At 52.2% G+C, this 26,610-nt stretch overlaps 12 protein-coding genes; 6 read left to right on the forward strand and 6 right to left on the reverse strand.

The window, feature by feature from the left end:
* Positions 1 to 6: 6 nt before the first annotated feature.
* Positions 7 to 592, forward strand: RCC_10040 (probable Peptidyl-prolyl cis-trans isomerase-like 3; the record flags this gene model as incomplete). XM_023775273.1 has 2 exons in its annotated part: positions 7 to 151; positions 246 to 592. The coding sequence occupies 2 exons, from the start codon at positions 7 to 9 to the stop codon at positions 590 to 592; spliced, it is 492 nt and encodes a 163-aa protein (XP_023631041.1).
* Positions 593 to 1,365: 773 nt separating this feature from the next.
* On the forward strand, positions 1,366 to 3,379 carry RCC_10041 (uncharacterized protein; the record flags this gene model as incomplete). XM_023775274.1 has 7 exons in its annotated part: positions 1,366 to 1,390; positions 1,467 to 1,541; positions 1,601 to 1,672; positions 1,778 to 2,395; positions 2,455 to 2,468; positions 2,523 to 3,315; positions 3,372 to 3,379. The coding sequence occupies 7 exons, from the start codon at positions 1,366 to 1,368 to the stop codon at positions 3,377 to 3,379; spliced, it is 1,605 nt and encodes a 534-aa protein (XP_023631042.1).
* An 868-nt stretch (positions 3,380 to 4,247) lies between these two features.
* On the reverse strand, positions 4,248 to 5,137 carry RCC_10042 (uncharacterized protein; the record flags this gene model as incomplete). XM_023775275.1 has 3 exons in its annotated part: positions 4,248 to 4,637; positions 4,692 to 4,948; positions 5,005 to 5,137. The coding sequence occupies 3 exons, from the start codon at positions 5,135 to 5,137 to the stop codon at positions 4,248 to 4,250; spliced, it is 780 nt and encodes a 259-aa protein (XP_023631043.1).
* A 2,117-nt stretch (positions 5,138 to 7,254) lies between these two features.
* Positions 7,255 to 8,346, forward strand: RCC_10043 (uncharacterized protein; the record flags this gene model as incomplete). The annotated part of the gene is made up of 1 exon (XM_023775276.1): positions 7,255 to 8,346. One exon carries the CDS (start codon positions 7,255 to 7,257, stop codon positions 8,344 to 8,346), a length of 1,092 nt encoding a protein of 363 aa, XP_023631044.1.
* An 832-nt stretch (positions 8,347 to 9,178) lies between these two features.
* On the reverse strand, positions 9,179 to 9,788 carry RCC_10044 (uncharacterized protein; the record flags this gene model as incomplete). XM_023775277.1 has 2 exons in its annotated part: positions 9,179 to 9,677; positions 9,730 to 9,788. The coding sequence occupies 2 exons, from the start codon at positions 9,786 to 9,788 to the stop codon at positions 9,179 to 9,181; spliced, it is 558 nt and encodes a 185-aa protein (XP_023631045.1).
* Positions 9,789 to 11,435: 1,647 nt separating this feature from the next.
* Positions 11,436 to 13,424, reverse strand: RCC_10045 (related to tRNA pseudouridine synthase; the record flags this gene model as incomplete). XM_023775278.1 has 2 exons in its annotated part: positions 11,436 to 13,116; positions 13,171 to 13,424. The coding sequence occupies 2 exons, from the start codon at positions 13,422 to 13,424 to the stop codon at positions 11,436 to 11,438; spliced, it is 1,935 nt and encodes a 644-aa protein (XP_023631046.1).
* A 324-nt stretch (positions 13,425 to 13,748) lies between these two features.
* On the forward strand, positions 13,749 to 14,690 carry RCC_10046 (uncharacterized protein; the record flags this gene model as incomplete). Its single annotated transcript, XM_023775279.1, has 1 exon — positions 13,749 to 14,690. The coding sequence occupies one exon, from the start codon at positions 13,749 to 13,751 to the stop codon at positions 14,688 to 14,690; it is 942 nt and encodes a 313-aa protein (XP_023631047.1).
* Positions 14,691 to 15,539: 849 nt separating this feature from the next.
* Positions 15,540 to 16,877, forward strand: RCC_10047 (uncharacterized protein; the record flags this gene model as incomplete). Its single annotated transcript, XM_023775280.1, has 1 exon — positions 15,540 to 16,877. One exon carries the CDS (start codon positions 15,540 to 15,542, stop codon positions 16,875 to 16,877), a length of 1,338 nt encoding a protein of 445 aa, XP_023631048.1.
* A 386-nt stretch (positions 16,878 to 17,263) lies between these two features.
* RCC_10048 (probable succinate-fumarate transporter) lies at positions 17,264 to 18,293 on the reverse strand (the record flags this gene model as incomplete). XM_023775281.1 has 2 exons in its annotated part: positions 17,264 to 18,162; positions 18,227 to 18,293. The coding sequence occupies 2 exons, from the start codon at positions 18,291 to 18,293 to the stop codon at positions 17,264 to 17,266; spliced, it is 966 nt and encodes a 321-aa protein (XP_023631049.1).
* Positions 18,294 to 18,941: 648 nt separating this feature from the next.
* On the reverse strand, positions 18,942 to 19,619 carry RCC_10049 (related to DFR1-dihydrofolate reductase; the record flags this gene model as incomplete). Its single annotated transcript, XM_023775282.1, has 1 exon — positions 18,942 to 19,619. The coding sequence occupies one exon, from the start codon at positions 19,617 to 19,619 to the stop codon at positions 18,942 to 18,944; it is 678 nt and encodes a 225-aa protein (XP_023631050.1).
* A 314-nt stretch (positions 19,620 to 19,933) lies between these two features.
* On the reverse strand, positions 19,934 to 22,041 carry RCC_10050 (uncharacterized protein; the record flags this gene model as incomplete). XM_023775283.1 has 2 exons in its annotated part: positions 19,934 to 21,732; positions 21,798 to 22,041. 2 exons carry the CDS (start codon positions 22,039 to 22,041, stop codon positions 19,934 to 19,936), a joined length of 2,043 nt encoding a protein of 680 aa, XP_023631051.1.
* A 527-nt stretch (positions 22,042 to 22,568) lies between these two features.
* RCC_10051 (uncharacterized protein) lies at positions 22,569 to 26,162 on the forward strand (the record flags this gene model as incomplete). The annotated part of the gene is made up of 1 exon (XM_023775284.1): positions 22,569 to 26,162. The coding sequence occupies one exon, from the start codon at positions 22,569 to 22,571 to the stop codon at positions 26,160 to 26,162; it is 3,594 nt and encodes a 1,197-aa protein (XP_023631052.1).
* Positions 26,163 to 26,610: the final 448 nt, after the last annotated feature.

The following is a 26,610-nucleotide window of genomic DNA, read 5'->3' on the forward strand; positions in this document are numbered from 1 at the left end:
CGCACGATGTCTGTCACGCTGCAGACCACGCATGGCGACGTAAAAGTCGAGCTATTCTGCCAGGCGTGTCCAAAGACCACGTACAACTTCCTGGCATTATGTGCGAGCGGAGAGTATGATGGGTCGCCATTTCATCGTCTAATACCCAACTGTACGTTGATTTATTGGGGTTGCTAGCATTCAATCTTTCTGGCCGACAGCTGCCTTCACGCACTGACACGAGTAGCAGGCTAATGAGAGAGCAGTTATGATACAAGGTGGATCTCCAAGCTCAGGGAGCACTAAGGAGAGCAGGTCCGTGTACGGTGACATGTTCGAAGACGAGATCAAAACCTCACTGCGACATCACACCCGCGGCATCCTTTCCATGGCCAACAAAGGGCCCGCCACGAACGGCTCTCAATTCTTCGTCACGCTGGCTGCCGCTCCGCATCTTGACGGCAAGAACACTGCGTTTGGAAGGGTACTTGAGGGATGGGAGACACTGGACAAGATGGAGGCTGTTGCTGTGGATAAAAAGAACAGACCGCAGGAGGCCATTAAAATCAACAAAGTGCAAATACATGCAAATCCGTTGGCCGACGAGCGCTGAAACCGTCAAACGAGGATATATGGTATTGATTGCATGGCCTCTGGGCTCTACAACGAAAGCTTGGAAAGTTGAGAGTAGCACGTGTCGTTTCAGGCAGAAGTACTGCTTGGAGAATCGATGCCATCGATGAGGCCTGAGYTTGATCAACCAAGACACAGTTGTGAGCACAAATTAGCAAATCCTCTATCAAGCGATCGAGTGCTGACATCTTACAAGCTTGTGAGCGGGCATGATTGCCATGCTTCTCGATACCATCCTGAGTTCGAGGATCTCTCGCGAAGGTAGTAGGCAATTAGCTCTGCACCACCAGATAGGGTAGTTGCTCGAATGTCTGGCTCAGAAGAAGCCAGATAGATGCAAACGTGCAGTAAGTGGATGTCTACTGGCGTTGTGTCGCAGCGATCTCTCGTATCAACTTTGTCTTAGCGTAGAAACACACGTAGGTCGAGTCGGGTCGCTCCTGCCTCGTTTGTCTTCTGTTYTCAACTTCACCTTCACCTTAACAACCACATGCCCTCCGTCTCCATTCTCACCTCACGTCCACACGACTTCCCGTGGAATACACACGCCACCAGACGCGACGTCCTCTCAATTTTCCGATTTGATCGTCACTCTCCCGCGAGGAGAATCCCCGCTGTCCCCGACACACATCTCGACCGCGCACAACTTCAACGCGTCTTCTTCGCAGCACCACTCACCATCAAGSCCCGAAGCATACATCGCCCAATGCTCATCGCCCTTCCCTGATCCATCTCCCGCTCGTCATCTCCAACATGAGTGACCTTTGTCATAACTGCGGTAAGCTCCCCTGTCAGGCCTTGGACTCCACGCCGCGATTTCGATCCAATTGCTAACAAGGCTCGACTCCAATCAGGCGATTGTCATCTTGGATCTAATCCGATGCCATGCCCGCAACCTCTCAACGAATGTATCATCTGCAGGAACTACGGTATGCTGCGTGTTTATGATCACCTATTCGTGTCTTGTTTACTGAACTGTCGCGTGCAGGTCATACCTACAATTTCTGCCCGCTCAGTGTGAGAGTCATCGACAAGAACTATCAGTACTGGATGCTATGCCGTGAGTATTGAAAACTTGATTGCGACCGTGCCAGACGACCTTCTCCTAGCACGCAAGAGAGCTGCGCCATGCCACTATGCAGAGCCCCGCTAACAATGCAAATAGACAATTGCGATCGGTGGCACCTCCCGCGTCCGTGTGGATTCTCCTTGGTGACATGCCCAAAATGCCATCATGTCGGACATTTGCCGGCCTTTTGCCCGCTTCTTCCAGCCGCTCGCGTGCCGCCGTTAGGAGACTCTACGACACAGGGCCGACAACAACCCCACAGCACCACGTATAGCAGAGACTCCGGAGCCCTCACCGGATCCGCCGAAGCCCACACACAGCTCAACTCCTCAACTGTGCCACCGAATCCGTACATGCCACCGATCTCTAGCACTACCGGACAGCATCAAGGCGCCGCATCTTTTGGTCTTGCCACAATGTCGAGTCTGTATGACAACGTGCATGGTCAGCACCACCAGAAGCAACCGAGACAGAACGCCGAGATGCAGACATTTCCAACCCCAATGCCATCGTCGGCAATCAAATCGACCTCTCTTGCTACCGGCGAAGACCCATTTGTTGACTCTGTACCGAGGGATCAGTCGTCGGTCCCGCACGACCCCTACGGTACTCAGTCTCTCGGAAACGCTGCTGTAGAGCCAGAGACTGCAGAATCTGGCGAGAAGTCCAAGCCTGTACGAAAGCCTCTCAGTAAAGCCACACCTTGTTATGCCTGTAAGTCCGAAACTAGTCCCTACTATCAAAGGATTCACTGACTCTCTGTTCTCTCCCAGGCAAGAAGGCCAAGGTAAGTCGATGGCAGTCATCTTGAGATAAAGTTACAACACTGACTGTAAAGCAGAAGCGATGCAGACACTTGCAGACTGATGCCATGWACAGCACTTTGCCCGCAGCGGAGGTCGGAGAAGCCGAAACCGCGAAGACCACGGTTAAGAGACTCAAGCTTACCGTCAGTAACGACACGGCAGGTCAAGATCACGAGTATGTCCAGACAATGGCCGCTGGTGCTGGCCAGGAGAGCCAGGACAGTACAGTGCTACAAGACAGTGGAAGAAAAGACGCGAACAATACACACCAAGGCAACGGAGCAGTCTCCCACGGAAGCGATGTCACTTCAGGCTGGCTGCAGCAACCCGGTGATAACAGCATGCAATCGTTCCTGCCAGCAATCAACACGAACGCAAACGCCACGAATGCGACCCAATCTCACAACCTTCCTCCACTCAGCGACGCTATGGCAGCCAGCATACTTTCGAACTACAACAATAACACGGGCACCTACATGGCGCACTCCCATCAAACGACTCCGTTTGCGAACAGTGGCAATGTGACGCATCAGTCACAATCTGTGGTTCTCGGCGATTCYCGGCCGATAGACGATCAATCATATGGGATGGCGCAGGCTGGTTTTCGCCGAGGTGGTGATGTCTTCACTTTCGACGACACCTCCAGGATTGCCAGCTTCCGGGAGAACAAGCAAGACATGAACGTGCACTCAGTCACGGAGAGCCCTTCCGGCCAGATCCAATATGAACAGGCCTCGCCTGCGGTCACGGATACGCCCGCCGAGACGGTGTCCACTGCGAAGCCCAAGAAAGTAGCATCGAAGAAGAAGGGTGGCGGCCGCAAGCAGAGTGAGTATATGTGATACTTTCCGTCAAATGGCACGAATGCTAACGAATCTTACCAGAGAAGTGATACGCGCTGATGGATCGCGAAGATTTGGACTCTGGTCAGAATCGTCCGCGAAACTCTGGCCGTGCTCTCACAGTGTATGATGCTATATGATGAGTGGAGTGTGTGGGAGAAGTGTCTTTGCATTATGGCAGAATGTCTGTACGCGTTCAAGCATGATCGGCGAACGATATCCGGCGCGGATTTTATGGTGTGGAGGATGAGAGGATATGGCTTTGCACAATGGAGACTCGCGCATGATTCGGATGACACTTTGCTGTTCAGGTAGAAATTAGGAGTTAAGGTAGCTGTTCATTTTCTGGCGCGAACTGTTTGAGTTTGATCGTTGTCACAACCTTTATCGATCGACAACACATTGGCATACCGCGAAGATCTTGTATTATGCATAACGTATGATGAAGATTCGTTCATGCTTACTCTATCTATCGAGCCGCAAGAGTACTCCTCTACTACGTCAAATCGTACAGGCAGATCAGAATGTGCTCCACCCGACCATGAAGGTACGTCGAGAGACGAGGGTATACAAGTCATCGCCGGAGAGCAACGGGCTGGGAAAATGCATTCGTAATGGGTATAATTGATCGTAATCTATTAACCTTTAATTTCAAACAGACACACAAAAGAAAAACAAAAGAGTCGCTATGCTAATCGTACAATTATTCATAAACTCATGAATCATCACTTTCTCCCTCCCCACTCTTCCAAACGAGTCCGGCGAGGGGTTGAACTGGTATTGGCTCAGGAGGATGTGATTGTGGAACAGCTGTGGGCTAGATACTTGAGCGCTGGCTTAGCCGGGAAAAACGTTCGAGGCGAATTTGGTATCATGGTGCGAAGAAAGGTGAGGTATCTCCAGAGCATTGAGAGTCGTTTAGTCCAAGATGCCGGCCTTGCCGTCACGGTCGGCGTCGGTCTTTGGGTTAAGCTTGTCCTTGAGAGATGGCTTCTCGTTATGGCTGGTGTGGGTGTTGGTGGTTGTGGTGGTGGAAGTTCCAGTCAATCCGGAGTGGTTGTTGGAGTGACCGGTGAGAGCACCTCCGACGGAGCGAGGCTCACCCTCGAAGCCATCGTAACGCTCCTCACGGCCGGTAAGAGCACCGCCCTGCTTCTTATAGTCTGCCATGGAGACGGCGGGAAGCTCAGAGGTGGCGTGGTGCTGGGCAGCGTTGTGGTGGACCTCGTGGATTGGCACGGTGGTGTGGACAACGTGAGGCTCAATGACCTGCTTGTCAACGACAGGCTGAATGGTTTCGTGGACGTGCTGTGGTTTTATTAGCAAGATCTAGAGGATCGTTTGTCGGAATGAGATACTAACGTGGTGGATGTGCTCTCCTGCAACGACAGGTGCCACAGTGCTAGTCTTCTCTGCCTGCTGGCGGGTGGTGGTGTCCTTGAACTGAGCGCGCTCTGCCGCCAAACGTCTCTCGTTCTCCTTCTCGTTGTCGTGGTTGATCTCGCGGTGCTCAACAGGCACAATGTTGTGGTGGTGAGTCTCTGGGAGAACCTGCTGGTCCTTGATAGGCTGAACTGAGGTGTGGTAGTGGTCCTGGTGAATCTCCTGGTCAACGGCGGCTGAGGGAATACAATCAGTGACTGGTCAATACGGCAGAGATCCAAAGACTACTCACTGGTGACGTTCTCGTGCTCCTTCTTGGTCACAGTCTCGTGGGTCACTGCTGGGGCAACCTCCTCGTGAACGGTGGTGTCATGGTGGCCGGCCTTGTTCATGAAGCCTTTAACTGCTGCCTTTGCGGATTCCATGGTGAAGTTGATTTGGTTGTTGGTTGTTGGTTTGCTTGTATGTGGAATTGGAGTGTTTGTAATGTAGTCGATGTTAATAGTGAGAGCATGAAGAAGCGGACGAGAATGACTATATGTACCAACCAACCTGATGGAAGCCCATGCCACGAGGATAACGTCACTCCCACGATGATGCGGTGGGAAGCAGGAAGCTGGCAGGGAAATGGTCTTGTCCAGCCAGTGCCGCTGTTCCACAACGATGATCAGCCACGATGCTTCAAGAGCCGCGGGCGGTGGGGCCTAGCTAAGCCACGAGTGCCCCACAGGTTCTTTCCAATACCGATGGCATGGCGAATTATTTGGAGGCGATGATGCAGTCGTTGTCGGAAGCGCGTCTATGCGACCAAGTTTCATGTGAGCTAGAGCAAGCTCTACGCAACCATGCCGCACCAAGTTGCTCATTGAAGCACTGATCGTCGTGGGCTGTGTCTTACAGTCTTATTGCAATTTGCACAGCTGCCCATTGTTGCCGTACTTTCGCTTGGCGCTTGATTGGGAATGAGAGGAGGTGAAATTGAGAATGTCGTGTCGTGACAATTGAAGCCTGCGGCGATCAGTGCAGGGCAGGCCTGTCGTGCATCTGCCCAGCTCCTCGGTACGCATCGATTGTACCCACCTTCTTTCGTCCTCTCCACGTTGTACCCAGCTCCCTCACATGGATGATGCGCTTGATACCATCAAGCACACCCCAAGCCCTTCGGTGCCAGCGAACGAGAGCGACGTGTCGATGACCATGCGAAGCAGGCAGACCCACAGATGACGTTGGGGTTCCACTTCCGCGAGCTCCGAACGAAGGAGCTCGATAGGGTTTGGTAGCTCGAGATCTAAAGAGATCTTCCGCCCAGACTCACCCAGACCAGACCGACCTGTCGTACGAAGACTGCCCATTCAATCCGCTGCGGCTTACGCGACTTTGACGCCGCCTTCAACACGTATCACAAGCAGCATGCGTACGGCTTCGGAGGCAGCCCCGCGGTAGAGCACAAGGTGAGATCTGTGGCGCTCTATAAGCTCACCATCATCGTCATGGAGGCTGCTACTTGGGCGTCTACATGCCGGATTTGAGCATAGACTTTCGCAATGCGGACTACTTCCCACTTGCGACGGCACCTGTGGGAGACACGTGGCCGTCAAGTGAAGATGAGGGTGTGAGAAGGATCTCCAACGGCTTCTGCCAGCCAACGATCTGCTCTCAATGATGACGCAAGAAGAGTGCTCCATGCAGTCAGCAAGCGAGGACGCTGTGGCTGTTCCATGCTACCATGTCTCTGCTGCCCCATTCCCGACAACGCAAGCACGCTTGGTAGAGGCATTGCCAATCAGACGTCTTCCTGCCCGCGGGGTCCTCACGGTGGAGCCGAGTGTTTCAAAGGCGGGACAAGCGCGAGCGCAGTGACGGCCGGCAGCKAAGCATCCGCAAAGACCGCCAGAGCTCCGCGGTGCGTGCATCCAGGCGAGCTTCACTGTATTGTATTGTATTCAGGCAGTACTGCATGGCATTAGAGGTACATGTCCCTAGCGGTGCTAAAAATACCACTATAGAATGTCAATGGCTGACTCGACTCCCCAGCGGCAGGCCATTCGGAAATCTTGCCCCGAGTCGAACACTCGGCGTCGTACCATACCTAACAAACACCTTCGTTAGACTTAAACCAAGGCTCCGTGCTGTTGTAAGTTTGCAAGTCGAACGGGCCGCCGTCAAATTGAGACATCGGAGGAATCTTTTGCCAGTTCAGATGACGTCGAAGAGTAAATGGGAGGCCGCGACGCATGTTGACAATCATGCGCGTGTGGGTGCGACATCCAAACGCCCGGGTGCAAGTAGTGAGATTCAACAACGACCAGTGCAAGGATCGAAGCCCTTGCCGGCATACTCTCTGTTTGGCCCATCACACGATCCCTATTCCGAAGCTGTTGCAGACTGGAACATTGGGCATCATCCCCAGCAGATAGGAGCAGCAACATACCGAGCATCACTAGACACTCCCCAGGGACGACAGCTTCCACGGGAGGCAAACAGAAGACATTCATTGTCGCACAAGTCCGCCGCACCCAATTCACGTCATACGGGCAGCCTCATGGGTCTCTTCAGGAGAAGTCACGACAAAGAGCGGAAGCTCAAGTCATCGCACGAGGACAATAAGCCAGTTCCGTCAGCGTCAGTGTCCAATGGAGAAAGCTCACACAGCCGCAATGTAGCAGAATACTCAACCGAGCGACCAAATGGAGGTTCCAACCACGCGCCGGACGTCGCCAGATCTGAAAAAGCCGAGGCAAGTCCTCATGATTCTGGAATACACAGTGAGCTAGGCCGCGAGCGAGGATACCTACTCCGAGACTCCTCTCAACCCGTCGACTTGACCGGAATCGTCGACCTCTCCCACACCGAAGACACCGGCGTATCGATCACCTACGCCCCAGAAGTCACCCACGAGACACGATACATCAGCACCGAAGAAGTCATCCAAGAAGTCATAACCCGCGAAATCCACAACCACGACATTTACCACCGCGTCCTCCCAATTCTCGATTATGAAGTCCTACCACCCAGACATTTCATCCCGGGAGAAGTCGGAGAAGATGGAGGGACAGCAGGCTTGATAGAAATTTCAGCAGATCAAATCCCAATCAGCACAAGAGGTTTGGATATTCAAGCAGCGATCGCCAACGCCATGTCGAATATGATGCCTAGAGTGCAACATCCAGTTCCCGCGAGACAGTTCACGGCGAGAAAGTTTGAGGGTACGGAGGGGGATTACAAAGAATCCATCACCTCGGAAGGATTCAAGCGAACGGAAACATGGTGGGTGCATCCCCCTACTTTGGAGACAGACCCCGAGAGGACTGGACCGACGCTTCCATTTCATTTACATTCCGAAACGAGAGATTTGGATGGTTTTCGAGATGGCGTGCTGGATCGATCGAGTGATCCCAGGCAGTATCAGATCCTTCATAGTGATGATCCTAGTAGAGCGGGTGTGATGAAGATGAGATTTCCCCCTCCGAGAGGGGCTTCGTTGGGGAAAACTTCCGTTGCCGGAGTCGCTGCTACTACGGCGGCGGCGGAGCCGGTGGTTTTGCCTGTGAGGTTGGTGGGCAGGGCAAGCGAGGGAGGGAACAAGAAGGGGGACGGAAAGAAGGGGGATGGGGTGGTTGGTGTTGCTATGTAAAATGGGAAAGAAATGGGGGTGGAGGAAGAGGAAGAATGTATATATATGTATACTTGAGATTTTGCTATGCGTTTCAGCACGAGGGCGCTTTCTAATTCTCTTTTCGATGGGGAAATGAGATGGCAGAGGATAGGATAGGACAGGACATGATAGTTCTGTACAGCATTGCTACGAGCGAGCGAAAAGGTTCTTTTTTTGCAGGTGCCGTGCTGTTCTTGCAAATTTAGTTGTAAATAAGGCAAAACAGCCATTATCAAAATATATTGTCTTGTTATCTTTCTTCTAGACCTAAATATATATATACAATTAGTTCATCCTGCAAATACGATTTCTCATCTAGGAACGAACCATTTTAAGAGAATAGGTAGATAGGTAGATTTGAGGTCCAAAAAGAACTACTTCGAATCCTCCACACACCCTTGTCAACTTGACCCAATTCCCTGGGTCAGTTCATCTGGATCATCCCGCGATCGGTCGGGACAAGACAACCTAGACGGGAATCCTTTCGTTGGCGCCAATACCGGGTTAGAATTGCTTGTATACCCAGTTTGCCTACGACACGTTTTTTCTCTTACTCTAGGCAGCAGTATATAGCTCATCGTCTAGACAATAGCAGTTCATTCGTCAGCCAATAGAAAATGGGAGCTCGCTGCACTTTCATTCACTTGACGCTATCTTAAGCTCTATTGTTGTGACTAAAAGCATTAGTCATCACCATGAAATAGCCTCTACCCGTGGGAAATTGCTCCTGTCTGTCATAAGCTTGACTGTTTGTGATCGCGTGGGTTGGAACCCTGGGTTTTGTACGATAAACTCTGTGACGCAGCTGCCACTACATTGTCAGACTCACTACTGAATACACTTCGTTCCATCGACAAGCCTCCTCAACATCTTCAATCCAGTCCTCCACCAAAGTCGGACAGTTCCCAGGCCTATCCAGAATCCGCTTCTTCGCTTCAAATTCCAAAATCGGATCCAATTCCTCCCCGCTGACCACGGCCATGACAATTCTTGATACCCTCTGCCGCTCATACTGCTGACGTCGAGATGTGTTGCTACGAGCCGCAAGCTTCGTGAGAACTGAACGCTGCATAGAACTTCTCTCTTGATCCGATGCGGACTGCCATTCTTCCAGGTTTGTCAGATAGCCCAAAACTTGCAACTCACGATATTTCTTCAAGTATGGTTTTGGAGCACCACGTAGAGGCTCCAGAGCGACGTTCATTTCTTTTTCGTATTCCACTCGCTTGAGCTTCCATGCCGCACGGTCGCGCCAGCTCTTCGTGGCAATGTCTGGAGGAAGAAGCAAGTGAACCTTCTTCTCTCTATTCCTGTAGAGTCGAGTTAGAGCTTATGTTTGTCAGGCGTTCGAGGCTTGCGTACTCAGAAAGCGCTTGATGTATCTTTGTCGTTGTCCTTAAAGTAGAAGGTGGGCCTGACATTTTGACCATCGTTGCGGAAGAGTTTATGCGGCGAAATCCACGACTTTGCAGTACAATTGTGAAAGTAGATCATGGCGGTGGTGCTTTTGTAAGGCCAATAGCTGCACGAGATAGGTGACAGCGTGTGATGAAGTAGTGAATAGATGAAGAAGCAGTCTGCTGGTCTTCTGTCATTCGGCAATATGGAAAACGCCCGCTTACATTGTTTCAATTCGACAAAAATTCCACATTGAAGCCCACGCAGAATACGCTTCTCAGCGTTGGAGATGTGTGTCTTAATCCTTCAATTCGAGCAGTCCTTCGTGGGCGAGTAAGGAACACGGCTCCAACGTTGTCCTCGGCCAAGTTTCCACATCAAAGCACACGCCGAATCCACCTTTCAATGTTTGACATGTGCGGCTTCGTATTCCGACCTGGATTGTCTTCCGAGGGTATGTAAGTATTATGGCTTCGATCCCCGCCTCCATCTGCCGACCAGGACTGACGCATGGGCCTCCTCTGGTCGTAACGTCCTGGAATGCTCATGTTCTCCATTCGGCTTGAAAGGAAGTCGTTCTCTCGATATGGCTCCCCGCCTCTTCGCCATTTTCCTTCTCTGATACGACTTGGGCTGCGTCTTGGACTGCGTTCCGGACTACGATCTGGCCTGCGTCTCGGGCTACGACTCGGACTCCGACTTGGACTAGGGCTGAACGGTCGCCTCAACACAGTACTTGGTCTCGGATGACTAAATCCCTGCCTCTCATCAATGGCATCGTAGATTTGCTGACGCCGAACCTTCCACGCCTGCTGTCGTTCCCAGGATGTCGCAGTGGACGAGGCAGAGGATGATCGTCGCAGTCCCTCGCCGGATCTTGAGAATTCGCTACCGGTATTAGTAAAATCGAAACGGACCCATCGACGTCGTGGTTGCTGAGGATTGCTATGAATCGAGTGTCAGTGCAAATTTCCTCTGTGCTCGATCATGCGCGCATACCCGCCCGACAGTCGGAGCTTCTCTCTTCGTCTCTCTGTGGCTCTTCGCTTGTGGCTGTTTTTGAGCGCTGGGCGCAGCGGATAGTTGATATCGGGACTCATTGCAGAGAAGGAGGTCGATTGGCTTGCTGTTGAAGCTGCCTTGTTGTTCCGTGTCAAGAAGCGAGGTCGAGATTGATGTTGTGCGTGAGAAGTCTTGAGATGCACTCGTCTGTTGTCTAGATGAACGTTTGGACAAGCGGCACAGGTCACACGGCCAGACGGCAGGACCACTAGCGCATGATCTTGTGAATGCTGGAAAGGTAAGTTGACYGAAGCCTGTGGAGGCAGGAGCGAGATCTTGACAAGGTCGAGGAGAGAATTTGCTCAAACCGTGATTCAAGATCAACGTGAAAAGCCGAGTGACAATAAAACAATGACGACATATTCGAGATGTGTATTCACTTGATGTGTCTTGGCATTTTAGCGTGTGGAACTTTCATCGCGCATAATGTCCATCACGCATAACATTGAAGCCATTGCCTGGACCGCTTAGAGCGCCGTATAATTTTCAGGACTCCTTTCAAGGAACCCAGATGACTTTCAATTTTCTGCACTGCTCGACTGGCGCGGTAGCCATGAGCATGTCGTCGCATGCTTTCAGTATCGTCGTAATCTCAGAGATATTCCAGATTAATTCTCCCCACCACTTTGCTCATCCTCACTCTCAACCAAAGGCTTCCTCACGGCTCCCTTCGTAGCCTCCAATCCCTTTGACGTGACGAACAAGAAGTACTGCTCGCGGAAGTTGTCCACGTGATTGAAAAACCTCCCGAACTCGTTCCTCTCTTCTTCCTCCCTGAAGATTCGTTGATAAATCTCCCTCTCCTTGAAGGCCTCCAGCTCCTTTTCATACTTGCTGAACTTCAAAGGCTCTCTTCCATGCTTAGCAGCTTGCAGATTGTTGTACGTCTCGAAAACTGGGCGTTCGAGCAGCAGTCCAAGACCGGGTACCTTCGGGATGGAGTACCGTGCAGCTGTGAAAGAATCCTCCATCGTCTGTACTGAAGCTCCTGATCTCACAATGAGAGTGACCATGCCCACCATCTTCCGGATCTGGTGCATCATAAAGCTCTGACCATGGACTTTCAAACTCAACCATTCTGTCTTATCCTCGCCATCACCGATCAGGATCGGCTTGCGATTCACGACAAAAGACTTGATGTGTCGCTTGACGCTTGGGTCCTTGAACGTCTTCTGGATCGTATAGTTGTGGTAATTCCTGGTTCCCACATATTTGGCTAGGGCGGCCTGGATGCGATCTATCCTGGCCATGGGAATGCGGTACTTGCGCTTGGCGGAAATGTAGGCGTTACGGAGGAGCTTGGTTGCAGCGCGGAGGCGTTGAAGGCGCTCAATCTCAGCCTCTGTCATGGTCGACGAATTGGCGGTTTTTGCGTCTGCGCCGCTCGAAGGGACTGCTGTGTTGTCTTCTTTCTTCACAGCAGCTTCATCTTCCTTTCCAGCGACGTCCGGCTCGTTGATAATTATCGCGGCCTCCTCAGTTYTCTCTGGTTGCACTTCCTGCGACTCCGGCTTGACACTCTTGCCAACTTTTACTGCCTGGCCGCCATCTGGCTCCATTTTGGTCGCTTTCGCGCTCGCTTCTTCCTCTCCCTGCAGAGCCTTGACCACGTCCCAACGAATGTCCTCGTCGATCGTCTGCAGAATCTCCTTGATCTCCTTGGCGTCGACATCCTCCCAGAAGCCTTTTACTTCCTCTTGCCGCTTCTCGTAGCCCTCCCGATCACCAGCCTCGTCCGCTAGTGCCTCCAACTGCTTTGCCAACCAACTACTTGGGTGGGGTGGAAGGAAAGCATGCGACGGAATGAGATACTCGTACCAGCGACTGTCACATGCTTGATAGCATGAGAAGCTGCCGATCGTCCTCTCAATTCCCCACACCCGAATCTGTGGGCTCAGCTCCGCGTTAATCTTTTCCACAATGTCCGGATCCTCTATGATCAATTTCAGACTAATCATGTTTCCAGCTGCGTGCACGCCCTTGTCGGTACGTGCACATCGTAMGAAACTGCTTTTCTTCGGATCCTCTGCATTCGCCTTGCTGATCGCGCCAGCCTGGACAAAGGCTCGAAATAGGTCTCCTTCGATCGTCTTTTCAGTTCCCGAAATCTGCATACCCTTGTAACCCGTGCCGGAGTATCCGATCAGCACGGCGACCTTGTGCTTAGGTCTGCGCTGTTCCGCATCAATCTCTTCCTTTGAGAAGACGACTCCCTGCCCTACAGCGCCATCTCTGATCCGTTTCTCTTGGGCATCCTCATTCTTTTGGCGTCTATCTGGGTTGGAGGCGCTTTGTCAGAGTCAGTTCACGGCTGTATATTCGCAATGGGATAAGAAGACCTACAAGTACTCCCCTCTTCCCATATCGCCTTTCTTATGCCGCTTATTGTTGTTACGTCCGCCTCCACTCCCATGACGTATGGTGTCATCCTTGAAGTTGCCCTTGCGCTTGCGACGGTCGTCTTGGTTGTCACGCTGCTCACTCTTCTTATGATGAGGTTCCTTGCGGCTGGACTCGCCGGAAGCTGCCTCGCCAGACTTGGCAGCACTTTCAATAGTCCGGTTGGCATCTTCGAGAATTGCYGTTGAGTGCTCCATTTCGAGAAATGAGGGAGCATTGGTTGTTGTCGAATGGGAGAGTGTGAAGCACCTCAGATCTCATCTCGAAAATCAGATGTCGGCAAGGATTATTGTCGGCCCGCTTGCCGGAGTTCCGTGTGGGGCAACTCCAAGGTCGCTCCTCATGTTCCTGCTCCTCATCGAAAGTCAGATACACTCTCGTGTATCACCTGGCAGTGGCGTACAACCAGGCAAGTATCATTACCTTTCTCACTTCATCATCTCACTCTTCCGCCGTGCACCAAGTCTCTTCAACAGACTTCGCCAGCACGTACATCACATCACCCTTTCACCAACAGCAAAATGGACGCGGCAGTTGAGTCTGTCAGCGCAAGCGACAAGCCAACCGGCAATGCCTCAACTCCAAATCGCGTCGCATCTCCCGGTAAGACAAACTCCGTTAGCACCAGGGCGGAAGAAGCTGATGCGGCCTCGTCCATTGACACGAGCGGAGATCAAGCCACTGAAGTGCCATTGCAAGCATCGTTTCTGGGACTTCCTGCAGAAATGAGGCTGCGTATCTACGACCATCTACTGGATGCCGGTCGGCGACCTGCCTCCGAGATTGCAAATCCCCTCCTGCCCGCTCGGTGGCATTGCTGTTTTAATGACACCAGAGGAGGAAGAATGAAGTGTACCTGCACAAGCACTGTCTATCCAGCCATATTGAGAGTTTGTAAGCTTGTGAACCAGGAGGCACTGCCGGTTCTACGCGCTTCTCTTGAGATACGCATCGACACACCAGCGATCTTCGGCCGCGCAATCGATTTTGACCACGTTGAGCTGCTGAACCTGATCCGCTCAGGAGAAGGCTTGGGCGTTCACATCGAGCGTTTATTTCTCGCCACTTCAATGAGAAAGCTTCCAATTCGGGTTCAACGTGGCGAGTCACGCTCGAACCAACTGAAACCTCTATGGGCAGAACTCGCGGCCAGAGTTTTTAACATCAAGAGCTTCCGCTTCTACCTTTGCTTCAATATGAACTTGAAAGTGGTCGACGAGACCTTCGATTATGATGAGATCTTGGGCCTTCTCGTTCTATCGAAGCTTCGAAAGCTGATCTTTGAAGTCTTCGTCGTTGAAGAATTCGTCGGGACGACGGACAGGGCAGGATCGAACTTGAATGACTTCCTGCACAAGCTGAAGCAGAAGGCTGACGACAGGATCAAGGAACTGGGCAGAGAGGTTGAAGTGACAACGATCTTGCGGGAGGAGGTGACGATGAACGGCAGTAAAGGTGAATAGGGAGTGGAGGCTTTCAGTGAGAATGATGTTGCTGGTGGAGCTTGTGGGTGTCATATTTGATATTCTCTGGCAACTTTTTCCACCGATCAACATTGAGCAGGATCACGATTTCTGACCCTTGATGGCAAATTATAGTATTGACCGAGAACAGCAGTCTTGWCCAGCAAAGTGTCTCATAATCAACAAGTTAAGTAACAACGGACGAATAATGCGGGCCGTCACTACATAGGACAACATATTTTTGATCTGCAGTGATGCACATATGTATTGCAGAGTATATCACGTCCATCCAATCTTTGCCTTCAGTTTTGCATCAACGACCACTCAACTATACCCGTCGAGAGCATGCAAAGACTTGGTTTCATTGTTGCAAAGGTGAAATTGCTCATGAATTTCCAGGAACGGTGGTATGGGGTAGACACAGACACAGCCGGTGAAAGCTTTCAATGTCGTGGAACGGTGTTGAAATCGAAAGGTACCTACATATACAAAATCTTTGATTCGCATGAAGCACATTTACTGAAGGCTGCTGATTGACTTGAATTTGGCCTATTGAACGCATCATTGTTGTGATGTCCTTTTTGAAGGTCGCATGTGCCCAGTGTTGTTGTGAGGCGGTTTTGTGCACGACCGGACCTAGCTCCGGTAGAAGCTCCGATGAATAAGCACATTTCATTCACTACTGAATCTTGTTCGCATTCCACTTTGTTCATCAGCACCGCTTCACTGCGAGTGTTGTCGCCAATCAGCCAGCCAGCCAGCACATGCCAGTCCATCTGCCGTCCATTCCTTGATCGACCGCCAAAAGACACCATCCACGACTCGATCCCCCTTACCACCCCACCAACCATGGCGGATCTGGCGCATGCTCTCATCCGCACGGTGGTGCGCGCCTTCTACATGACGGAGCACATCATCGCCATTGATGCGCTCATCATCCATTCCACCCTCGTCGACAGCGATCTAGCGACGCTCCTGGGCACCCAAACCAAGGCACTCCACAAAACCATAGGAAGGTTAAAGGAAGATGGCTTGGTGACGGTGCACACGCGTGGCGAACGGCGTCTTGACGGTACTCAGGCCTTTTTCGGCGGAAACATGGCGGCGGGCAAGGAGCGATTACAGACGAGACAATGGTATTATCTCAACTTCCACCGCGCGATTGACAGCATCAAATACCGCATGTATCGCCTGAGCAAGCACATTGAGGGTCTGGGAATGCCGACGACAGAGAGGAAGGATCTGAACTGTCCACGGTGTAAATCACAGTACACCGAATTGGAGGCGTTGGATAATCTGGATCCCAGTACGGGCGAATTCCTCTGTCACAAGTGTGGAATGGTGTTGCAGGAGGTGCCCGAGGATGAAAGAGCGAGTGAGAATCAAAGTCTGAAGCGATTGAACAATCAGCTGGAGAAATTGCTCAAGTTGATGCAGCAGATTGATGCGACGGATGTGCCCGAAAATGACTTTGAAATGGCCTTGAGCAAGCAGAAACCCATTGCCAAGTCGGATACGCATCCTGGTTCGAGGACGGAAGTGGTAGATCTTCCCAACAAGAATGTGGCGAGTACAAAGGGAATCGTCATGCAGCCCGATCGAATTGGCGTCGATTTGCTGGATGATGAAGACGTCAAGCGTACCAATGCCGCTGCAGAGGCGCAGAGGAGGAAGGATCTCGAAGCCAAGCAGAATGCCCTCCCCGATTGGATTGTCAAGAGTACCGTCACGGGAGACATCACCACCGTCGGCGCAAAGGAGAAGCAACTGGAGCGGGCGAGAGATGCCCATGCCGCCGTCATCAAAGAGGATGAAGGCGAGGAGAAGAAGCCAGCAGCGGCTTCCGATGATGCCGTCATGGCTGCATACTGGGCGGAATTAGCAGCCGCCAAAGAGAAGGAGGCACAAGCAGAGCGGGAAGATGAAGACGACGACGACGACGAAGAGGACGAATTTGAGGATGTCGACGTCAGCGGTGGAACTCCCTCGAATGGAAATAATGTCAAGCACAGCAATGGCGCCTCCACGTCGGGAATGAATACCCCCGTCAATGTCGAAAGTAGCAATGCCACCGACGACGAGCGGGATGCTAAGAGAGTCAAACGGGAAGAGGCTCCCAAACCTGCGGAAGACACTCCTGCGGCTAGTGACGCAGACGAGGATGAACTGGACTTTGAAGACGTGTAAGAGTAGGTAGTTGTCATTTTCTTGATACACCCTCCCATTTAGCGCGGCGTTGGAAATGGAAAACCGGAAAGAAAGGAATATATCTCGAAAGGTACCCGACATGGCTTGCTTCCCTGTCACAAGCAACAGATTGTGGAGCGTGTGGAGAGGATGAAGAAGACGTGAGATCTGTGGAGAAAATTGTATGAATACATGTATCCATGCCAGCCTCATCTTTTTGTTCTGTTTCCTTCTCTTCTGTTCTGTTCCCAATATGCTCTAAAGAAGACAAATATATACAGCCTACCTCCCTTAGAACGTGACATACCTTACCCTGCCAATCCGTCACACCTTTTGCAACGCACACGGTATATCCATTCCATTTCCCCCACCGACATGAAGACAAGCTACTCTTCATACTGCCCTCCAGGAACCATTTCCCGTCCCTTTTCCAAAATGTCCTTCAAGTACTCATACACAGCAAACGTCACAGCCTGTCCCGGAGCCACACGCGCGACTCGRGGTGTGATTCCCATCCAAAATGCCCGCGCGCCTTCTTGCTTGAACATGGCCTGCGCAATTGTCGTGATGCGGCCCATGGCAGTCTGGCCCGGTTCCGCGGGAGTTTTCTGCAGGCGGGTTTTGATGGTGTCGATGGGCGCATTACAAAAAGGTCCCACGGCACCCGAAATCAAACCAATACACATGGTGATGTGACTGGGTAGAGGAGCTTGCGGGTCTGGTCGACGTTCTTGCACGATTTGTTTGAGTTCGGTGTATGCGGTGAAGTTGGCGGCTTGGTTGGTTCCTTGTCGGAGAGCGGTGAGGGAGACTCCGCGGTACAGCGCTCCAAATCCTTCTTCTTTGATGACGGTGTAACAGGCGTGTGCGGCATTGCGGTATTTGGGTAGGTCCAGGGGGTCGGCCATGCTGTGATGTTGGGCTTGGAGCCGGATCTTGACGACTTCCATAGGACAGACGACGGCTACGGCTTCTGTGACACCTGCAGCGAGACCGGCGAGGAAGTTTCCTCCGCCGTGGATCTTGCCGTCTTTGTCGGCGAGCATTTGCTTGTACCATTCGTAGCTGGTGAATCGAATGGCCATTTTGGGCACGATTCCCGTCAAGACGGCTCCGAGACCTTTGTACAGACCGAGAGGCGTTTCTTTGCGAGCAATTTCCATTCCCGTCTTGATGAAGCCACGGCGTTTGATTCCTTCTCTTCGGCGGGAGAGTTGCATTCGCACTTTGATTGTGTCTAGAGGGTGACATGCCAGAGCTTCCATCATCCCAGCTCCTCCGCCAGCTATCGATTGGATTGGATTGTCAGAAAATTGCATGCAAGATAGACATGATGATTGTGGGCTCACCAATTAAGTTGGTCGCTGCAGAGGCAGGCTTCTTGCCTCCAGGACCTGCAGTAGTTTTTGCCGACATCTTGAAGGATGTGTTCAGAGCACGCAACAGCTATGGAGCTCGTCTGGGGTTGGAGAGAACGCGGCACCGTTGTCGCTTCTTTCGTTGCGAGGTATAGTCGAGGAGGATGTTGCGATTCAGGATTGAGTCGTCAAGACAAGGAGATTGAAGCTCCAACAGAGCTACGAAATTGTTTGCACGAGCGCATATTGCAAAGGACCGAGGAAGTCAGTACTGACGTGACGTAGCGCCAACTCTTTGTCGCGTCTACGCGGGACCGTCTCCTAGGACTTCCTGGGCGAGCGGAGAATGGACCTCGGGATCTTGCGGGTGTGGACCTGGCACGCATCTTCCTGTTCTCCAGTCCACCAGATTTAATGATTCTTCCTTCGTTGCTGGAACTTCCCGAGGCACATCTCATGTCTTTCACATGGTTCACGGTCTGGATGCCATCATGTGCAATTGCGGCCGTAGCGATGTGCTTTGTGCTTGTCATGTGCGATGTCGGCCAACAACCGAGCTCCGAACTGACATGTGATGGAAGAACAGAGTTCTGCGGGGAGAGCGCACGCGGGGCATTCGCGCCAAGCATACACTCAGTATAGTATAAGGTACGGACGGCATGTTTTGGCGTGATGAAACGAGGTACATTCCATCGCATGTTGTTCGCTATGAACGCTGGTAAAGCTGGAAGTCCAGGCCGACGTCCCCATCGACGACCTCTCCTTCGTCAACGTCCTCGCCGACAAATTCCTTGAGCGCGGTGTGGGAAGCACGCTGCCATGCCGAAGGGCTGGAATCTCCTCCCAAGGATTCAGGGAAAAACGTATCGCAGTCGTACTCCTTTGAAATCCTAGTGAGAAGGATGCTGTTCGTCTGTCGCAATTCCAGAGCGGCTTTATAGATGCTGGAGCCTCCGATCACAAACGCTCTGCCCACGGGCGGTGCTTTGCCTGCTTGGATCAGATCTTGCAGGGATTGCAGGCCCGAGGATATATCTGCGGCGACAACCACATCATCCGGAGGAAGGGGATCCAATTTCGAGCGATCCTGCGAACTGATGACAATATGTGTTCGGTCCTTGAGGGGTCGGAATTTCTGTGGGATGCTATCCCAGGTTTTGCGGCCCATGATGACCACATTCCGGCGTGATGCTTGCTTCTTCAAATCCTCTTCGGATTCATCATTGGACGCAGATTTCGTAAAGGGTGGAACACGCTTCGTCACGCGAGCGAAATATGCCATGTCTTTCTTCAACATCGGCCATGGAAGTCCGCCACTTTTGCCAATTCCATTCTTGGCGGTGGCGGCAGCGATCAGAGTGAGTGGTACTTGGGCGAGAGACATTTCGTTCGCCATGAGAATTCGTGAAGATGTGTTGTTGTTTCAGTGACTTGCAACAAATTCGAGTTGGAAGGCGAATTTCTATACCATCCGCTGAAAGCGGTCTAGCGCGTCATGAGGCATGCATATCATGGAAATACTACCTACTTTCGTAAACTGTTACATTCAATCTCTGTACTATTCGTGGGTGTTCGAGGGGTAAGGTGAAAGTCTTTCTAGTTGTAGCTTCTATCCATGCAATTTCTGGGCCGTCCCACCCTGTTACCGTCAAAAGGAAGTTTGATCAACTGCCGGCCGTCACAAGCAAGCCAGTAGCCTCAATGGAAGAACCCCCCCGTCGGGTTATGTCCTGCTACTCCAAATCCCTCTTCATAGCCACCCCCCAACCCGCTCTCTCCCCCATCAAGATTCATAAACTCATCAAATCCTCCCTTTCCCTCATCCCCTCCCCCATTTCCCCCATTCCCGTTCCCATCATCATCTGCAGTCTCAAACCTCGGATCAATCCCCACATCCTCCTCCACCTTCACTCCCTGATCCTCAACAAGTGGATGAAAGCCATCCAACACCTCCAACCCCATCGGAACACTCCTCCCAAAAGCCTCCTCTCTCCTCTCCCTTCTAACGTTGATTCTTCCAGCTCTCTGCTGTGGTCCAGCAGAGTCCCCTCGACTATTCATAAACAATCCCGCTTCGTGAATATCTCCCTTTCGCTCTGCTTCTGCAAAGGGACCGGCTTGTAGGATTGGGAGGATCAAAGAGGCTTCGTACCATCTTCCCTTGATATCATTCAATCCAATGCGACGAGCGGGATGGATCAGCTGCCAGTAATTTGCTATGTGGCGGAGACGAATACTTCGAGCATTTCGATATGCCAAGTCATCGGTGAGGCGAGAGGGAAGATGCGGGTTCGCTTGGGGGGCTGCTGGGGAGGTAATCTGAGGGTCTGAATGGGGTACCGTTGTGAGGGTGTAGATGTCTCCCAGGATTTGAATTTCTGGTGGGGTGGAGGGGGAGTTGTTGTTGCGGCGTTCGATGATGGAGTGCAGGACCATGATGTCCGTTCCGTTTCCCACGTGTAAGCGGATGGGGTCGCCGATCCACAATTTCTCGGCACCGAGGAAAAGGGCCGTGTAGTGTGTTTCGGTGATCCCTGGGTGAGGGGTGGTATTGAGGGTTGGGATGGAGGGGGTGTAGGAAAGGTCGATCATCTTGGCGGCGAGGATGGAGGCGTCGACTTCGAGGTCTCCCGTCCCGAAACGACCGTCCTTGAGGGCCTGCCAGTCTGTGGATTCGTATTGGGGAGGTGGAGAGAGGTTGTTGAGGCCTTCGTTGGTGAAGCGAGGAACACTCCATGCGATCCAGGGGCGCATCTCCAGTTCGGACGTCTTGATGATGGTCTGAGGATAGTTGGGTTTAGAGGGGAGGGGAGGATGAGAGAGGGGTTGGACGAGGTAATTGTGGTCGTTTGTGTTTTGAGGTTGCGGTTGTCCCCAGCGTCGGGTGATGATACCCAGGGCCCATGCCTGACCTCGCTGAAACCAGATCATCTCGCCAGGACGATATTGAAAGGAGCGATATTGGCTGTCGTAGAATTGATCGGCCAGATTGTGCTTAGGGAGTGGAGTGGGACCCGATGGCCGGGATTTGGTGGTAGTGGTGGGATTGGTGGTGGTGGGAGTGGGGGTGGTGGTGGTGGTGGGAATTGCATCTGCCTTCGCCTTGACTCCGGATGAACTCGCGGGTCGGGATGCTGATGTTGACGCAGATGCAGATGTCGTGGTGGGAGGGATGCCGGGCAGTTTCTTGCTCTGCACATTCGCCCCCGGGATCAGGTTCTCCAAGTCTTCGGGCGAGCAGATCTTGCACGTACAGTTGTCCGGGTCCCCACTCTCGTCGGTGGCCAGCCAGAGGACATGGGCGAAGAAGTCTCCGGGACTGCGAAATCGTTTCCTCCTTCCCAACGGATGTCCATACAGATACGCATCCTGACGATCATTCCCACCCGCCCCGTGCGTCTTGCTCTTGACCTCCGTCTTGCCATCCACCACCGTCTTCTTGACATGTTCGTACAGTCGATAGTTTTCGGGGAAGGTGGCGAGAATGTACCCATTATCTGCGAACCTGGTCAGTCCGTCCACATGCCACCCTTCTCTTGTATGGTATGGATGATATCCTCACCACCTGGTTGGTGATTGGAATTCAATTCCCGGGCCAACATGCCCCCAATCTTCCTCCGCCAGTCGAGATGCTTGGGCTCATCGGGCGCCACTTGGCGGTAATAATCGCTGATGCCATTGCGATCGGGTTTTTGGTCGAGTTGCTCATCCGTGGGTTGGTTGGCTTCCTTTTTGCGCGCTCCTTTGCATGCAATCTCGCTTCTCCCATCGCTACGACGCACATAGAGTGGGTAGAAGCGACCCATGTTGTGAATGTCGGATATCCTATGGATGTATTAGTTGATCCATCACTCACCCTCGACGTTGGAGCTTCCCATGCACAGATTAATCGACACGTCCGCGTCCATGACAGCCCGGAGGACCACCCGCTCCAGTCAACCAATCAACTGACCCCGATCCCATGGCTAATCGKTTTAGCGGGCCGAGCTCCGAATTTCCATGGGATCGACGCGCACAAGTCGCGTCAATATAGAGTTTGGGGACTGCTTGTCGCAGATTGCCCTGAAGATGGATGGCACATGCATAGCATTCGACATGAGTGAAAGTTGATTCACTCAACACTCCACCCACAATGCCGATTTGCTGACTGATGATCCCTTCTGCTTCTTGCTTCTGCTTTCGCCGCACTCACCACACACACACAAAACATCGCACCGCATTTTCAATCGCCACCCCGGCGCGCGCTTGCTAAGAAAGATTGCTGCTCATCCATCCATCCCTTGGACAACGCCGGGCAATTGGCAGTGACCCACGACACACACTACCGCCAAACATGGAGTTGATAGAAATCGACACTTCTCCTTCCCCGCCGCCGCCTCTCAAGAAACGCAAGCTGGTCCCCGTTCTCCCGCGCATGGACAGCGTGGAATTGCTCGCCGCCTTTGGTTCGCAAAAATCCCCCTCATCGCTCACCAAAATGAAACGAGAAGCTGCCGGACACAGTCTGCGCGGTCAGAACACAAAGTCATATGCCGAGTCTCCCTCATCTTCGGTCGAAAACTCGCCTTCCAAGTCGGCTTTTGAGGATGATGGTGCCGACGAGGCGCAAGAGGAGGATGACGAGGATGAAGACAGTGAAGATGAGCTGAACACGGAGGATAACATCGTCGCTGTTCCTCGAGGCACTRCCGACCGCCTCGCTGCTGAACGTCAGGGCTCTCGCTTCCTGCCTTCTCGCTCCACCCGCTTCAACATCAGCTATGCCTCGCCCAAGCGGCCAGTCAAGAAGGTCTCTTACAAGAACAAGTCAAAGAAGAAGATTCTTCTCACTTCAGACACACATCACAAGTCCAAGAAGCCCACCGCTGCCGTGGCGGAGACTGCTCGTAATCGAGTTCGCGCGGAAATCGCCAAATACACAAAACCTAAACGCGATGCATATCTTCTGGCCAACAAGGACTATTTCCAACCCCTGCTTCCCCACAACAGCTACATTCACAAACTCGAGCGTGTCAATGCTACGAATGTGGAAGGTGTGGTACCCGAAGAGGTTCCCTTCGTCGCATTGACATCCCAACCCGAGGGTGTCAAGGCGGTTATGAAGCCCTATCAATTGGAAGGCCTCTCATTCCTCGTTCACATGTACAACAATGGTGTCTCTTCCATTTTGGGTGATGAGATGGGCCTGGGCAAGACACTGCAAACGCTTGCATTGTTTCAATATCTCGTCGAAAACAAACCCACCACCGGCGAGCACAGACCCAATCTCGTCGTGTGTCCACTGAGCGTCCTCTCATCATGGATGGCCGAGTCGAAGAAGTGGGTGCCTGGCCTGAATGTCTTTCGCTTTCACGGTCCCAGAGTCGAGCGGGAGCGCTTCAAGCAGGAGTGTCTGGAGAAGAAGTCGAGGTACGACAACCCCAACAAGCCCACGGATGCTGCTGATCGAGTCGATCTGATCGTCACCACGTATGAGACCTTCACTTCCGAGCAGCATTGGTTCAAGAGGGCGTTCGTTTTTCGCTACTGCGTTCTCGACGAGGGCCACAAGATCAAGAACCATGAATCAGACATCTCCAACGCTCTCCATGGCTTGAGCGCCGAATTCCGCCTTCTCTTAACCGGCACTCCCCTCCAGAACAACCTCAAGGAGATGTGGGCGCTCCTCCATTGGCTCTTCCCGGAAGTCTTCACTCTCGACACAGCCGACAGTTTTGGCAAGGCATTCGACCTGACCAAGGGAACTGTCAGCACCTCCTTCATGGATGATGCTAGGCGTCTCCTCGAGTTGATCATGATGCGGCGGATGAAGACGAGTCCTGGAGTCAATCTCAACCTCCCGCCCAAGGAAGAGGTTCTCCTCTACGTCCCACTCACTCCGCTTCAACGCTTCTGGTACACTCGTCTCCTCACCAAAGCCGACAATGCCACTCTCGATGAACTCTTCACCGATGCCAAAGAGAAGGAAGCTCAAGCACTCAAGCTGGAGGAACACGATGAAGAGCTAGCACGTCTTGAGAAAGCCGGTGCCGCCTTGGACAAAGCTGAAGATGTCGATAACACTGAAATGTGGCAAGAGAGCCGGGCGATCATCGAAGAAACACTCCAGCGCAACGACGACACCGATGTCAAGGGAGGAGACAATGCGTGGAAGAAGTTGATGAATCTGTTGATGCAGCTTCGCAAGGTCTGCAATCATCCTTACCTCCTACCTAACGCTGCGCCATCTGGTGGCATCTACGATATCGGGGACCACGTTAGAGAAGCCTCGGGCAAGTTCATTGTCCTCGACAAGCTACTTGGAGAGCTTGTTATCAAGCAGAGAAAAAAGGTCCTCATCTTTTCTGGATTCACCAAAACTCTGGATCTGGTGGAGGAGCTTTTGTTGTTGAAGGGCGCCAACAGCCATGACGCTACTTTCCGACACGCTCGACTTGATGGCAGCACCGCTCGCGCTCAGCGGAACCTAAGCATCCGCATGTTCAATAACATGGACTCCGAATACAAGGTCATGCTGCTAAGTACGAGAGCTGGTGGTCTTGGTATCAATCTCACCTCAGCGACCGATGTCGTCTTTATGGATGAGGATTGGAATCCGCAAGTCACGCTTCAGGCTGAGGCTAGAGCGCATCGCATTGGACAGACTAAGAAGGTAACTATCTACAAGCTCTGCACTCAGGGTACCGTCGAGGAGCAGATGATGGGTCGTATCCGAAAGAAGCTTTATCTCTCCGCCAAAATCACGGAGAGCATGCGCAATCTCCACTCGGAGGACAATCAAGAGGAGGACAATCAAGACAAGAAGCGCAAGCGGAGATCTACCAATCAGCCTGTGGTCGATGACGACGCACCTCATCTTGATACTACATCTCTTCAATCCCTCATTCGCCGTGGAGCTCAGACTCTCGCCCGTCCGGRGATTTCCGTCAGCGAATTGCTCGGCTGGGACTGGGATACCACATTGGAGAATTGCAAAGACAAGCCGATCGACGCAATCGTTACTAAGCAGCATAGCAAGACTGAACAGGTTGATGAGCAGCAATGGCTCAATTCCATTGAGCAAGTCCAAACAGCCGTCTTTGATGGAAAGAAGCATCAGAAGGCTCTGGAGGAGAAGATTGCCGAAGCTACAGACCTCAATCGAAAGGACCGCCGTGTTGGGAAGAACACCACAGTCGAAGTCGACGGCTTTATGATTAGCAAAGAAAGCATGGGGTGTGCGGACTGGGAAGCTGTGGCCACATTAGCTGGCAAGGACCCTCGCCTCGCAGAACCCAAGCGCGAGAAGCGCAAGGCGATCGAACATCAAGATTTCTGCCAGTCCTGCTGGGATGGAGGGGATGTGGTGCTTTGCGCGGGATGTCCTCGAACCTACCACCCCGGATGTCTTACTAAGGAAGTTCAAGCCCGCGCTAACGGCATGACATTCTACTGCCCTCAGCACGAATGTCGAGACTGCGGAGCTAAGACTACGGATGCAGGAGGTGTCATCTTCCGCTGTCGATGGTGCGAGAATGGCTTCTGCGAAGATTGTCTAGACTGGGATCTTACGAAACTTGTGGGACATACACTTCCGGAGTTTGAGATGTTGGGATTCAATCGTGTTACGCAGGCATTCTATATTGAATGCGAGCATTGTGTGAAGCACTGGGAGGACCATCCATTGGAGAAGGCGGAAGTTGACCAGCAGAAGTTGAGGATCCAGAGGGATTGGGAGGTTATGAATGAGGCTATGTTGATAGGTGATGGGAATGGGAATGGGGATGCTGTCGGAGGGGCGAAGTGGGTTGTGGATACGCCGGATACGATGAGTGAGGTTGCTACGCCAAAGGATGGCGGGGGAACTCCGGTTTTGGGAGTCAAGAAGGCGAGGGGAAAGGTGATGAAGAGGTCGGCGAAGAAGGCGAAGATGTCTGCTGCTGCTTGATGGGACTTGGTTCGCTGATGGTGAGTGATCACCATTGGAGGCTTTTACTGGAGGCTTTTACCGGAAACTTTGATGTTGACGATGATCATGATGCGGCACGACTTTTTCTTCTTCTCCTTCTCCTCCTTTCAAGGACCGGGAGAGCCAAAAAAACGCAAATGGTGTATACTCTTTCTCATGGGCCGAGAGAAGAAAATTAGGCAGATGATGGATGGGTGTACTACTTGCTTTTCCGCTTGCTTGCTTGTTAATGGATGGATGGATAAACTCGTCACCTGTTCTTGCTCACTCATGGCATCTGGAGGTGACTCGCAAGAGTTTTTGATGAAAAATATACCCTGTGTGTTTTCTTCCGATGGGGATCATCGATGATGATGAAGAAGAAGAAGAAGAAACACCTTGGGGAAATGCAGCGGTTTTTGAAGCGAGCGAGAAAATTTCAATCGGT

This window comes from Ramularia collo-cygni (genome assembly GCF_900074925.1).
Source record: "Ramularia collo-cygni strain URUG2 genome assembly, contig: RCC_scaffold20, whole genome shotgun sequence".
NCBI classification, from domain to species: Eukaryota; Fungi; Ascomycota; class Dothideomycetes; order Mycosphaerellales; family Mycosphaerellaceae; genus Ramularia; species Ramularia collo-cygni.